This window comes from Copidosoma floridanum, unplaced genomic scaffold (genome assembly GCF_036245765.1).
Source record: "Copidosoma floridanum isolate Cflo_tuat_1 unplaced genomic scaffold, Cflo_Japanese_pri ptg000013l, whole genome shotgun sequence".
In the NCBI taxonomy this organism is placed as follows: Eukaryota; Metazoa; Arthropoda; class Insecta; order Hymenoptera; family Encyrtidae; genus Copidosoma; species Copidosoma floridanum.
In genome coordinates, this window is record NW_028321890.1 from 32,671,163 (window position 1) to 32,685,308 (window position 14,146).

The following is a 14,146-nucleotide window of genomic DNA, read 5'->3' on the forward strand; positions in this document are numbered from 1 at the left end:
GGCATTTTTCATTTGACCATGCATATTCGTTACTGAATGTTTTTTTTTTTTTTTTCTAGAATTTTTAATTTTTCGAGTCAACGTTCGTAAAGGATGGAAAGACGCCTGTCCGATTTCACGATCTCGACGACTCTGTTGTATCGGAACGATGCGAGATCGCGATGACGAGCTAATCGCACTTCCAGCGTATGAAGTCTCAGATTCGCTTTGTTGACCTTTTCCAGCAGCGATTCTTTCTCTTCTTTGCTCATACCCTCCGACTGCCGACAAGTAATATATTAATAAATTTAAATAGAAGAAAAAAAAAAATAAAATAAAAAATGTCATACATTGGTAAGCGCTGATTGCCAATTTTCCAATTCATCGCTGCATTTCTCGAATTCTCGTAAAATGTGATTGGCCCTGTTGACCAGAGCCTGCTTCAAATCATTGAGGCAGGCATCTCTGATTTCGGTCGCTTGCTTCAGTGTTAGGTACTTCAGATTACCGATTCGCGCCAAATACGGTTGCAAAAAATCGACTTTTCCCTCCAATTCTCGTTTACTTTGAGCCTTCAATTTTTCCGCCTAAAAAGTTTTTCATGAGCAACGATCAAGTAATAATAATTATTTTTTTTTTTCATCCTCGTTTGTTATTATGTTGCACACCTTTGCCATCAGGCCAGCTAAAGCTTCCTCGTTCCTGATGGGATCGAACGCGTAAACCTCGAGTTCAGGTTTCGAGTACTCCTTTGCCCTGACCGACAGGAACTTAAATATTTCAGACTCGGCCTTTCGGACTTGCATTACCGAAAGTTCCTCCTCGTTCAACAGCTTTTCCAACTCCTCGATTAAATCGTCAAAGTTTTCGGGCAAAGCTAGCGGATTGGGCTATCGTGCACGGAATAAATAATCCAAACAAACTTTCATCCGTTTGCAAAATAAGAGAAATAAGCTTACATTATACGCGTAGGTCATGTCGGGCGTGAAAACGAGCTTATCTCCTCTTTCAGTCACAGGTGGCTTTATGAACGTCCGAGTGGCTTGCGTGTACTCGCCCACGTCGTAGTGATAAGTCAGGCGAATCTCATTATCTACGAAATTGAACTCACGTACCGCGACGTCTTTGCTCGCCGGCAACTCTTCGTTTCTGTGAAACTTTTCTACGATTTTCTAAAAAAAAATATGAACGATGCAGTTATACTATTTCAAAACGTGATATTATTGACAACTTACTGCTAGATTTCGATAATGAATATTATTTTCCACGTACTCCTCGCTGTAGGGAGAAAATTCGACAAAGCTAGAAAGAAACACGTTATCATGAGTGTTGGTGATTTTACTGTAAACGATAAATAGTGAATAATAAAAAGTGATTGCGAGTGATAACCGATTGTAAAGACGATCATCACGATTTTCGTAGTCTTGCGATGCGTAAAATGGATTCATTTTCATACGACGGAGCTCGTCGAGTCTTCTGCCGGCGTAGAACTCGATGGTTCGCTCCTCGTCAACGGTACCCGAGCTGTTTGCGAAATACTGATGGACTGAAAGAATTAAAAAAAAAAAAATCCAAAATTTTTACATACAAACAAAAAAAAGTATATTCACCGAGTGTCATTCTGTACCTTTGCAAAAATCCTTCCGGCCTAACGCGTAATGATCGGTGACGATTTCCTTGACCACATCCTTGTCAGATCTCACGAGGCCATCGCTGCGATTGCTAAAGTATTCGTTGATGAATGTCCTCGTCCTATACTCGTACTCCCGGTACTGAGTGACTCTTTCGATCAAACCGTCCGGCCGTAAATACGGACCATACAAGTCGACCCTGCACTTTTTGAAATAAATGGTCTTCTTCCCGTTCGGATATCGCAGCTCGTAATCTGCACAATTGAGAGTATTCACGCGTTGAAGGTACATCGACTCGTAGTACTATGAAACCGACCTTTGTACGGTATCTCGATGCGCTCGACGTAAGACGCAGGCATGACCATGTGAAAGTCCCGGCGCACTTGTACCTCCTCGTCCTCGTCGTCTTCGACGTTTCGCAATTCCCTCGGCTCCCCGGCCAGAAAGTGTTCCCACAATTTGACGTCCGACAAATCCCACTCGAGTCCCGTGCAAGCCTCCGTGCAGTTTTGCATGTTCACCCAGTAATTACGGTTGTTCCAAATGCTCTCGATACCGAGGTACAGGTTTCCGGTGGCGGGTTCTCGGGGTGGATACGAGACGCCGGTGGACGGCTCGATGAATAGGGACTCCGTTATCTCGGAGGCCGGCCCCACCGAAGTGTCCGCGAGGTTCGGCAGCAGGAGCACCCAGGCGTGGATTCTTTGGCCAAAGTAACGGTCCGGGGGAGGTCGCTCGAGCTCCTGGTGCGTTTATTTACTTATTTTTACATATTTTTATTTCGATTCCTTTGATAAACATTGAAAATACATTTGACTCAAGTGGTCTATGTAAAAGAAGACCCTATAAAAAAGCAGAGGGCCTCGAAAATCAACGCGTCTGACCATACGTTGACTGTTTTCACTTGTTCCCTAATTTGTCGTGTCCCAACAACAATGAAATATATTTGATTTATATATGATCTTTGGACTAAAACCAGATAAAAAAGCAGGGGGTCTCGAAAATTAACGCGTCTGACCATACGTTGACTGTTTTCACTTGTTCCGTAATTTTCGATGTCCTAAGCGGGTCACACGCATTGTTAGTCTTATTTTGTTTGTTAAAAATATACTTGATAATACCCCTCGTTTAAAATAAGTAAAAACATAAACTAAAAGGAAATATTTTCAAGCTAAAAAGGATAAAGTTAAAAAAAAAAAAAAAAAAAATTTTCTCACGGTTATCATTCGTATGCGCTGATTCTCCCGTTCCTCTAGCTCGGCTTCAACCTTCCTGCGCTCCCGAGCTTCCATCTCTTCGATAAACTTGCTCTTAAAATCCGGCGGCGATTTCGGTCTGTACTTGGACTTATCGACGGATGGTGGCGGAGGCTCGGCTTCCTTTTCACGAGGCAAGTACGGGCAAGGCAGCATCCGCCGATCGCAAAGCGTTTGCTCCCTGGAGGCATAGCCACTGACGACGTAAGCGTTGTAACCGAGACCGAGGAGGAGAGACACGAGAAATGTTGCGAGCTCGAAGCTGTTGCCCCGTCTGATGCGCAACAAGTACGTGGGCGAATACAGGTGCTTGGGCTGTAATCAGAAAACACGTTTGTGTTTAGTTCCTGACGAATTAAAAGATTTTAGAATGAAATGGCAGTTTGGGGAGTTGTTTGTGAGGTCGAAGTACATTAAAGTTATACGGTTGAATGTGTAAAATTATCGTGGAAAGTAACGATTTCAAGTAGAATAGGACGGATCGCAACAATTTTTATGGATTTCTTATAAAGCCATTCATAAACGAATTCAAAGGAGTTCAACTTATTGCATTTTTCAAGAATGTTTACATCTCTTAAATTTAAAGAGACAATGATCGGTATGATTTTAAGTCTCTTCCGGATGATCCTACGCGTGTTAGGTGGTTAATGCAGTAAAATAAGTAGTAACGTAAGTGTTTGGTCAGACACAAGTAAAAGTGTACGTGTTGGGATTTTTTAGTTTTATGAGGATAATCCCTGATGTATATAAATGAGGTTTATCAACCCTAACATCTCCAAAGCATAGATTTTATAGATGAAAATATCAATTTACCACAATACTGCTAAATAATACATGTTTTCAGAAAAATTTTGCAAAATCATTTAACAATCATATATTTTAATGTTGCATTTTTCTCTTTGCATAACGTGTAAAGATTAATTGCCAACGAATGATTATTTGCCGATCTGAATGAATCACCATCATTCTTAAAATGCTCGTATGACCCGGTCATCATTGACAGTGGGTAATGTTACCATCGGTTGGTAGGCCACTCCCGGAATAACGAAATGATAAAAAAACCCAAGCCGCGGCGCTTGTTATCAAGCTTTTAGCTCCCTCTGTCTCCACCCTGACCCAAAACATCTCTCATGTCGTCATCGGAAATTCCTACCGGTGAAATGCCGGTACGGGCACAATAACAACAATAACCGGTTCACTGGCTGCGCCCGCACATAGACCTACATTAAACTGCATGACGAGTGAGAGTGAGCCGTTGCCGCCACCGAGAGTAGCAGACGACGCAAGAAATTCTGCGAGGGGTGGAAGGGGCCGAGAGGAGAGGGATAAACGGAGTAAACGGAGGGGCTGCTGTACACGAGAGAGAGGTAGAAAATGTAAACACGTGATTCTATTGCAAGTGCCGTATACGTACGTACAATCATATAGCTGTATAAACCACCACAGGTAGAAAGAGAAAGAGAGATATGTAAAAAGACGGTGTGGGGAGGGGGAAAAAAGAGAGACACCGGCCGGCCGGCGAACTTGAATGAAATTACATAATGTATATAAGAGCGGTGCAGCCGCAGATGTCGGTTTCCCTCTCCCTCTTTCTTTCCCCCGCTCTCCCGTGTTGCCGTGGTAAAGCTCCTTACAGAGGAGACAGAGAGAGGGAGGGGGGGGGGGCGCAAAGAGAGATAGAGAAAGAGGGATTTATATTCTCCGTGAAATTCCCTCCGTTTCTCGCTCGGAGCTCGGAGGAGCGGAAGATGACATTGACATTGAAAAGCCGAGTGCGCCTCGTTCCAGTTCCCTCTCCCTCCTTATTTCTCTCACTCGCTTTCTTAACCCATTATATACGTATATAAAAGCATGTACGCGCAAGAAGATGGATGTATATAGAAAAGGAGAGTAACGCTTCGTGCGAAATGGATGGGTAGAGAGGGACGAAGAACTCGTTCGGTGTCGTTAACCAACGTACGCAATACACAGCCCATACATGTACACACGCATCTGGATTCTGGATGTGAATTTGTGGGTAGGCACACACATATACGTAGATATATTTGCCGACGCTTTTCTCCCACTCTTTTACCTCCTCCTCTCCTTCTCTTCTCAATGAATACACTCGTATTTCTCTTTTGCGGAAATACAGGTCATACGCTAGCGTAAAGGTACACATGTGTGCTCCAGCCTACATCCGCACACCGTAAAAGCAGGATATGGCGCGGGGAACAAGGGGAGGGGAAGAGAAAAAGGCCGGAGAGTGGGGGGCGAGAACGCGCTCTTTCTCTCTCTCTCTCTCTCTTTTGTAGTATAGTAGTAGTAATGGAGTCGGCACGTGCGTGCTGACGATCAGCTGATCCCTCCGATCAGCCGTTTTCCGTGTTTGTTATGTGTGCACGTGTACGTATATAGGTACACATAGTCTCTCTCTGCATTTTTTTTCTTCCATTCCTTTATTTCTCCATACTTTTTCGAGTCTGCGCCGAGACTGGCCTTTTTTTACTGCCAGAGCTGTTTCCGATGCTGCCGCCACGCGCTATATGCATGTAGTCTCCCCTGTCGTCCTTGACTTCCTCTCTCTCTCTCTCTCGCTCTCTCTCTGCCTCCCACCCCTTGCTCCGCCCAACTCGACTGCGTGTGCATGTGCACGTAGATTCTCGCTTGGCTTGGATCTGTGTTGGTTCTTTATTTCTTTTACTGCAGTCTGACGAATAACGGGCTGTTACTACTTGTGTTCGAGACCGGGCTCTACATGGCTATTGTTGTGGCGCTGCTAAAAGGAAGAGCAAGCGGATCTTGACATTGAGACGAGGTATACGACTTTTTCAAAGGGGGGATAAACAACTTGGGCTTTATTTTGCACGCTGAGTTTCGTTGATGATGGGGTGAAGGGTTCGATTACGGTTCAACGTACTTCTGTTCGAACGCACGGAAATTTCGGAACTTGATTTAAACATTTCGGGAAGTAGATTTTTTTGTTTTTTCTACATGAATTGTAACCTCGGTTTCGCGCTGTGAGATTATTTTAAAAAATGTAATTTTTTAAATTACAGTGCAAACATTTATTGTAATTTTACCCTTTTCAAAATAATCAAAGCGACTGTGAAATGATGAGTCACCTTTGAAAACCGATTAGGACTTTGTGCAGTGATACACATTACAATAAATTGCAGTGTCAGCACGTGGTTCGTGAATAGTGGCTGAATGGCATTGTACAGGTTAGGCGAAATTGCATAGAGAAGCGAAAACTCGGCTTTTGAAGTTCACTGGGTTTGAAGGTTAAGAGCGCATCGGAGCAGGAGAGATAGAGAGAGAGAGAGAAAGGTGGGGCCATTTATTTAGCGAAAAGTGAAAGCCCGTCGGTACAAGCGGAGAATAAGGGAGAGATTATCCTGGAATTGGATGGTGGGGAAAAAGCGACACGTTGTGTACTGGGGCACTTTTTGTAAACGCGTTTATGAGCACTGCCGGTCGTATACTATACCTTTACTCTTTCCCAAGCGTCTGTAACTTCTGCGTTAACTTTTTCAAGCTCTTTCGACCCTGTTTGTTTTTCGACTAGATGATCTTTACACGTGAAAGCTCCACTTCGTACTTGGAGCCACGTGAATGCCACAAAAACACCGTGACTATTGTTTGCGCTATACAATGTCATTGTTAATTAAAAATTGGGAGTAATTCACCATAGACCTTTAAGATGAAAGTGATTTAGAATAGTTATTTTCGTCACACAAGCCCTATCGTATAGGGGTTACATGGGGTAGCTCCGGTTGGATGGCGCTTTCGTGTGGCGAATCAAATTTTTCGTACCAAGGACTCAGTAAGATCCGGAAAACCAGTTCAAGTGAAAAGTAAAAAAAAAAAAAAACTGTCGAGATGAAAAGAAAAGAAAAAAAAGCATCCTCTACGAGACCTTCCACTCGCTCAAGTCATGAGCTTGCGAGCACCTTTATTTTTCCCCCCTTGTCCTCGGAGGGATTTTCGGAGCGTAACGAGAAGCCGAAAGGTGTCACCCTCCGCTAGTTCTTTTCCTCCCAGAGAGAGGGAGAGAAGCCAGCTCTGCTATTTGTTTTTTCTCTTCCCTCCTCCGCGCGGCACAAAAACACCTCGTGATCCACCAGAGATAAAAAGGAAGAGAAAGACCAGTTGTTTTTCCTTCCTCCAAACTCACCCTCTCCTCTCCATTCGCCTGTCCGTCCATCGAAGCTCGTCGCCAAGAGAAGGCCCAACCCACCCACCGGGGGGTCGGTCGTTTCCCTGCTGCTGCGGTGTTATATATGCACGCATATATAGCCAAGCCCCCCCCCCATTTCCTCGTCCGGCTCGTCAACCTCATTCCGGGAGCAGTACGCGCTCTCGCGATCCAGCCACGTGGGACGAAGACGGCGCGAGCCACTGCGGATCTCCCCCATCCCACGTATACTCGTACATATATGTACCCTATAGCTAGCTATACGAGAACGTGCAATGACGTCGCCGTGCATATAGGTGTACACGTACACAGACACGACGAAAATAAGCGCGCAGAGGGAGGGCCGAGGGCACAGGCTACGCGCGGAGAGATAATACCGGCCGCTGCGGCGTCGAGGGAGAGAGTACTATGTGCACGTGTATGTAGGTGTATATATATATATATATATATATATATATATATATATATATATATATATATATATATATATATATATATATATATATATATGGGTCGTGGAAGCGCGGCAGCTGCGGCGAGCGGTGCTCAACTGCACACGTGTATTATAATGAACACATACATGTATATGTTACATGGTAGTCCTCGCAAGACGCGGCAGCCGGGGTTCTCCGTGCTTGTGCCTGATGAGCACGCGGGGATCTTTTTTTGCAAGCTTTTTTTTTTTTTTTTCTTCGAGAGCTACCGTGGATTCTTTCTTTCTTTTGTTCTTCTTTTTTTTTGCTTTAGAAAAAAATTGGGAGCACTCGGGAGGTTCGAAGGATCTTAGTGGGTCAGAGGCTGCATAGATTGCCCGATGGAAGGGCTTCTTTTCCTCCAAATGGGTATTGTTAGTATAGTCGGAAAAGGGGCGAGTCGGTCAATAATGTGTTATTTAATCAAGTGTCCTTTTTTTTTTTTTTTTTTTTTTTGCCCCTCGTTGTTTCAACACTGTAACAGCTTGATTTTTTCCTCGCCATTTGTGAGAAAAAAAGAAAAAAACCTACTAGTCATTAAGATATGAGAAAAAGTTCCCACCAAGTTTTTCTGTTTGAAGATAAAAGCTTCACCGTCAAACATGAGAGAAAGCTCCGCGTCGAACCCACACTCTATATGATACGCACGGATTCCCAAAGATCCCGATGATAGAATAATTTTTTTGTACGCACTCCAGCCCATATAATGCACCGTCGACAAATCCATTCTCGCGAACGCAACGGCCCATCGATTCTCCCTTCTCTGCAAACGCCCTTCTCGGGCACGCGTATACAGCGTAAGGTCGTGGGGTGTACGGGCTTCTCTGTTCACCGATAAAAAAAAAAGAAAAAAAAATAGATGCAGTGGAAGAGAGAGGAGGGGAAGGGCCAGTCGCCGTTTTGTCCGATACACGTTACCGATCCTACCGGCTGGCCGATAAAAAAGAAAAAGGTATCATAACCGATAAATCACGCGCAGGGCAGCTGCCGGAGAGAGGAAGGGGAAAAAACAGCCAACTGGACCGTAAGTACGTAGCAAGGGGGAGAGAAAAAAAAAAAAAAAAAAAAAAAAACACGCGAGGAGGGGCCGGACGCGAAAAATTCAAGCCATCGGTCGTCAGCCTCCATCGTACCACCCTCGTCTCGACTGCTTACTGCAGCACATTTACACGCACATGTACGCATGTATGATGATTTTGGCAAACTCGCGAGCGATCAAGTGGTTACTTGTGTGCACGTCACGAGCCGAGCGGCATTTGTCTCCTCCGAACGACCCACTTTTTCAAGCTCATTCTTCCGTAGCCCCGAAATCATACCGAAAATTGATCACTCGCACAGCACCTTTACTCCGTCTTGTACGTGCATAGCGTCAACGATTCCTGTAACAGAGAGGGAAAAAAAAAAAAAAAAAAAGCAAACAACCAACCCTCTATCTCACTCCCAAAAGAGGACTAAGAAATTACTTTGGGGCTTTTCCACGCTCACGGGTCGTACTTACATACATCAAGCGTCGCACCACTATACATAAGGTATCTAGGTGTACAAGGCTACGTGTGGAGGCTAAGCTCTATATCTCTTCTCCAAGGAGGAAGGCTATAAGCGCCGTAGCTCGAGATAAAGGTTTTCGGGGTTGCCGTTGGTAGCCCTGTACGTATCCCCTGGTGTTTCTGCCCTCGGCGGAGCATCGGTGCTAGGGCGCATCGTGGCTCGTTATCTGCGGACGCGGCCAGAGGCCTAAATCAGGGACGATCGCTGCTCCTGCTGATGGTGTGTATCTATATGTATATATATATATATATGTACCCTGCACGTATAATACAAGGTTAGAGTCAACGAGCGAACTAGAATTGGAAGAAAGGGACCAGAAGGGGAGAGAGAGCGAGCATCAGAGGAGCGGAACGAGAGACGAGGTAAGGTACAACCTCTGCTATACATGTATAGCCATGCCGGTGCTCGTACATATACACGTACACGGTGTCCTATAGTCGCTATCTCCCTGAATATGCGGAGAGCTATTTGGCGTCCGCACCGCGACGACGCTGGCACCCATCCGCGCGCATACCTAGTTGTATATATAGACATATATGTACCATGTACCACCCCCGTGACCTGCTACACCCGGTATTACTATAGATAGGTTAGATAGCTCTCTCTCTCTCTCTCTCTCATTGGTTACGGTCTAAAATGTGTATACGTGTGCCAGTGACTCGGTGTTGGTGTGAACCTCGTATATACGTACATGCAACGTGGACGTTGAATACTGCAGTTCCCTCCCCCACCTCCCTTGCAGTATGGTCCGTTCGTCCGAAATTTCGGGGGATTGATTAAGAAGAAGAAAAAAAACTCGTGCTTAAAAGCAAAATGTTTTCAGACTCACCCCCAATTTTAATTGGTACGCCGTACCACTTGTATATAAGTGCATACATCATGTCCATGAGACAGCGAAAATATTTTATCCAACATTTTGTATGTTTTTTTTTTTTTTTTTTTTTTTTTTTTTTTTTTATCATAATACCTACACTGCACTACCGTATTTAATAGTCGGTATTTATGTATAATAGAGTTGACAAAGAGAAACAAAGGGTCGTGCGGGCAAGGGTGCACGCGCGAGCCCTACCTAACAATTCTCGACTCGGGGAGGGGTTTGAAAGCACGTCGTTAGCCACCCGTGGATTTCGCGAGCCGCGATGTAAGTATAGGCGTTGCGACTTTGGTGAGGTTTAATTGGACGGTCGCCTTGCAATCGTCGGCCCGCATCTCTTTGGTAAAAATATTCAATGTCGGGCATATGCGTTTCGTCTCAACCTCCGGTCGCCTCTGTGTACCAACGCTCGCGTGCCGTCTGAGATGCACGTGCTGATGAGGTGTGCCGAGGAGTTATTGGCGCGGTGCAATGATCGAGCGTGCGTTACACTCGGTCCCTTGATTTGGGACAACCCGCATGCATATTCATGCGCGTGTGCACGCGTCGTCGTGTACCTAAATTTACATGCGCATTGTGCGTGTGTGATGATACGTCGATGATGTGTCATTGTTGTGGAAAACAATAAAAACTTAACTAAAGACAATCGTTTAAGAATAACGACAATGCCGAGAATACAGTTTACTCGTTGCGCTTTTACTACTTCTAGTTTATTGGTGATTCAATGAGTGCAAAATTTTCCAGGTAATCTATAGCGAAAAGGAATTACTGCTCCTGATGAAAAAAAAAAAAAAAAAAAATCACATCATTACAATGACGATCGCGGCCCTTGCACCAGAATTTCATTTACATCAGCCCGCAACTTTTAAAAACACCCGAAAAACAAAAAAGACACACAATTACAGCGTTGCGCGAATTAAATATTTATCGAGCGCAGGATAAACTCCCCTCTCTCCTATCCCCACTCCAAAGGGAAACAATTTCCAATTGCGCGGCGTAATTCACGCTCCGGAGCCGCTCGGAAACAAAAGAGTATATTATACGGTGTATATACCCTTGCTCGAACGCATGGTACGCGGCGAAAAAGAAAAAAAAAAAAAAAAGAGAAGAAAGACAGAGGGGCAGAAGGGAAATGAAAGAAGAGGGTGAGGCTACGGGCAAAGCCTGCCACCCCTCCCCCGATAACAATCGATGACTCGTGCCAGGCATCTCTCTGCAATCGGTTGCGCGAAATCGTCGTCGAAAACCGATTATTTTCCTACGCGCCGCTGTCGCTCGCGTTTGTATATCACAGTGGTATAGAGGCCCCCACGTACGTATTATATCCACGTATACACATTGTTCTCCTCCTCCCCCCCCCCACCCTTTTGGATTACTGCGCGTACGTACGATCGGACCATCAATGCGTACGCACGCCCAAGTGCGTGCAGCAGCCCGTGCGCACCGTCTATATATACGGGGTATACGTACTCTTATGCCCCTGTAGGGGTGACGTGGGACGGAAGAAAAGGAGCCGAAGAGTACACATATAAGTAAGCTTTGCGCGGGCACGTGCATAAATAAATAGCCAGCGTTGCGCGGAGTCGCTGCTAGCCAATTTTGGCGTCCGTATGTGTGCGTGTGTTTATTGCATCCACCCGCAAAGCTTGAAAAAAAAAAAAAAAAAGAAGAGCAGAGGACGGTGCAATTATGCTGTGCGCCCTGGCTATCGATCCAATAATTTCAAAGAGGGATCGGCTTTTTCATCGGTCGGGCCGGCGGTGCCGATTGATTGCACCCTCGATGCGCCGAGAGTCCCGTCCGCGGCCCCCCGCCTCCCTCCCAAAGTGGTACTCTCGCCGAGGCTTTCGTTGTCATTGCTTGCGTTTCGACGATTTATAATAATACCAGCTTTGTTAGCGGCCAACCATTATCGAGAAGACGGGTATTACGCGTCATCAGGAGGACAACCCATCAGGTACAATGATGTCACTGTTTATACTGTATCGAAACGGGACGCGCAAGCGAGTGTTTTCTTGAAAAATTGCGCGAGCAAATTAGTAGCCGGCACGCGTACATGGAGTCCTATGATCTTGAGTACAGACTTTTATAGGAGAAATTTACCGATATTACATGCATACGAGCCTCGTTTTTTCTTCTTCTTCTCTTGCTCCCATGCAGAATATATTACATAGAATATACGATGAGAACAAAAATAAGACCTGTCCACCGAAAATTCGATACGCAGACTCGTTCTCCATAGTATCCAAGTGGTCTATACTTCCCTCGCTTGTATACAATCCAGAGCTAGTCCTCCCCTAATCCGCGGAGGGGGTAAGGCCTCCTTTGCAGAGGACGAAAACAAGGGTCGAGCAGCGCTTCGAAGAGAGAATCGGCCCTGCTGTCCGGCGACCCTTTTCGGCTCGATTAGCGCGCAAGCCGTCGACAGAGAGACAACAAGAGCCAGCGGAGAGGAAGGAAAAAAAAAAGAGAACCAGCGTGAGAGGCCATGTGTTCGCGTGCGTGTGCCCGAGAGAGGTGCACCACACGCGCCGGGGAGCAAAGCCGTAAGGGAAATCGAAAAAATCGCTCGCGCCCCTTCCGTGGGTTGCAACACCACCCCCCCCCCGCCAAGCAGTCGAGGGCGCAGTAAGGGCGGTACGCGCCGAGGGAGGAAGAAGAGCTTAATGACACGCACTCGCCCGACCGGGCATGTGCGCGGCCGATGCTCGCTCGCGAGGGGCGCCTCGGCTTTTCGCTTCAATTGTCGACGGCGACGCCGACGCGCTATCGATTTTTCTACCCCCGACCCCCTCGACCTTCCACCCCCCTATCATCCGGGCGTTTCGCGTTGTCACCGTCGGGGACGCCTGTTTTTTTTTCCCCGAGATTTTTCCTCCTCGCGACGCTCGGGGGTTTTCCAGAGATGCTTCACGGGCCCATGAACGCTTTACTATCTCGCGCCCCTCTCCCATCCCTGCTTTTTTTCATGCTCGTTCCCATACGTTGTTTCACGAAACCATACAAGAGCTAATTGAATGAAATAAGCGCCAATCGATTACAGTTCAGTCGGTGCAACGATTAAACCTTTACTTTTTTAATGTACTTCGACACATTGCTCGACCTTGGATAAAATCTTGCAAATGGCACTTTTGTCTTGCATATACGAGTACTGGCAGGTGTAGTTTTCCGACAACGCAGACAAAAGAGAGGGGTATACCAAGATGTCGCAACTATAATCAGTTTGCACGTCGAGCAGAGCGGAGTTTTGTGGCCAGGGGATGAGATAATTCATGCCCCGAAAACTCATTATTGGTAATCTTTTTTTTTTTTTTTTTCGTCTCATGACAGTCAATGTATCGTTTTCTTGTACGTGTTTTTAGTCACGCAGGTACAAAAGCAAGTATAACTATAAGAGACGACGAAGATTCAAGCGTAAAATTTCGGAAACCGAAGAAAAAGACGGTTGGCGGCAGAGAGGGAGAGAGAGAGAAAAATGTAGTTATTCGTATGAAAAATTGAAAAATCCTCCCCCCGTAGGTCGGAACGAACCGTTTCTCGAAAAGCACATAGCGCGTCCCACTGAATAATTCATAGGGGCAATCTCTATTACACAACTCGGGTCGTATACCTACAACCGAAACGATCGAATAAAAGTGATGGGGCGCACGTTTTCGAAACCACCTGTGGGCGTACAAGCCGAGTATATATACATATATATATATATATATAAATCGCATTGTGTGTAGTTATACACATAGTGCGGGGTACGTGTAGTAACTCGAGTTTTGTGCTCCCGAAAGCACAAGTTGAAACGACGGAGGTTTCAAGGTGTGGGTCAAACGACCGAGTCACGAGACTAAACTAAATCTCATGCGCGTTATACACTGGGCCACGCACCTCTCGTCTTTTGGAATTCAATTACTTGCCCCAAGCTTTACTGTGTGTATTATTTGCTGGTAGAATGGCGGGCGAAACAGGTGGCGGGTCAATATTGCCTCCACGCGATGTGCAACAGGATCTGTTGACATGTAAAGCCAGTGGAAAACAGTGATTTGTAAAAGAATCCATGATAAATACTGCTATACTGGCCATTTAACAACACAATCCAGTGACACAAAATAAACGGAATCTGGTTGTGCATGTACCCTTTTGCATATTGCTGAATCAATTGACCGATGATCATGATGATATTATATGTTTACGATTTTACTTTCTAGCAAAATTCA

The 14,146-nt window shown here is 45.6% G+C and overlaps 1 protein-coding gene across 1 annotated transcript in view; it reads right to left on the minus strand.

Moving 5' to 3' along the window:
* Positions 1-77: 77 nt before the first annotated feature.
* Positions 78-14,146, minus strand: part of LOC106637499 (dynein regulatory complex subunit 7) — a 166,889-nt gene continuing 152,820 nt past the window's right edge. The window contains exons 4-12 of the mRNA XM_089590826.1: positions 2,828-3,181; positions 1,927-2,353; positions 1,607-1,864; positions 1,369-1,525; positions 1,215-1,281; positions 939-1,151; positions 648-869; positions 330-566; positions 78-260 (exon numbers count right to left, since the gene is read on the minus strand). Of these exons, the coding sequence (XP_089446952.1) occupies positions 78-260; positions 330-566; positions 648-869; positions 939-1,151; positions 1,215-1,281; positions 1,369-1,525; positions 1,607-1,864; positions 1,927-2,353; positions 2,828-3,181 (2,118 nt within the window). The remainder of the gene's footprint in view (positions 261-329; positions 567-647; positions 870-938; positions 1,152-1,214; positions 1,282-1,368; positions 1,526-1,606; positions 1,865-1,926; positions 2,354-2,827; positions 3,182-14,146) is intronic.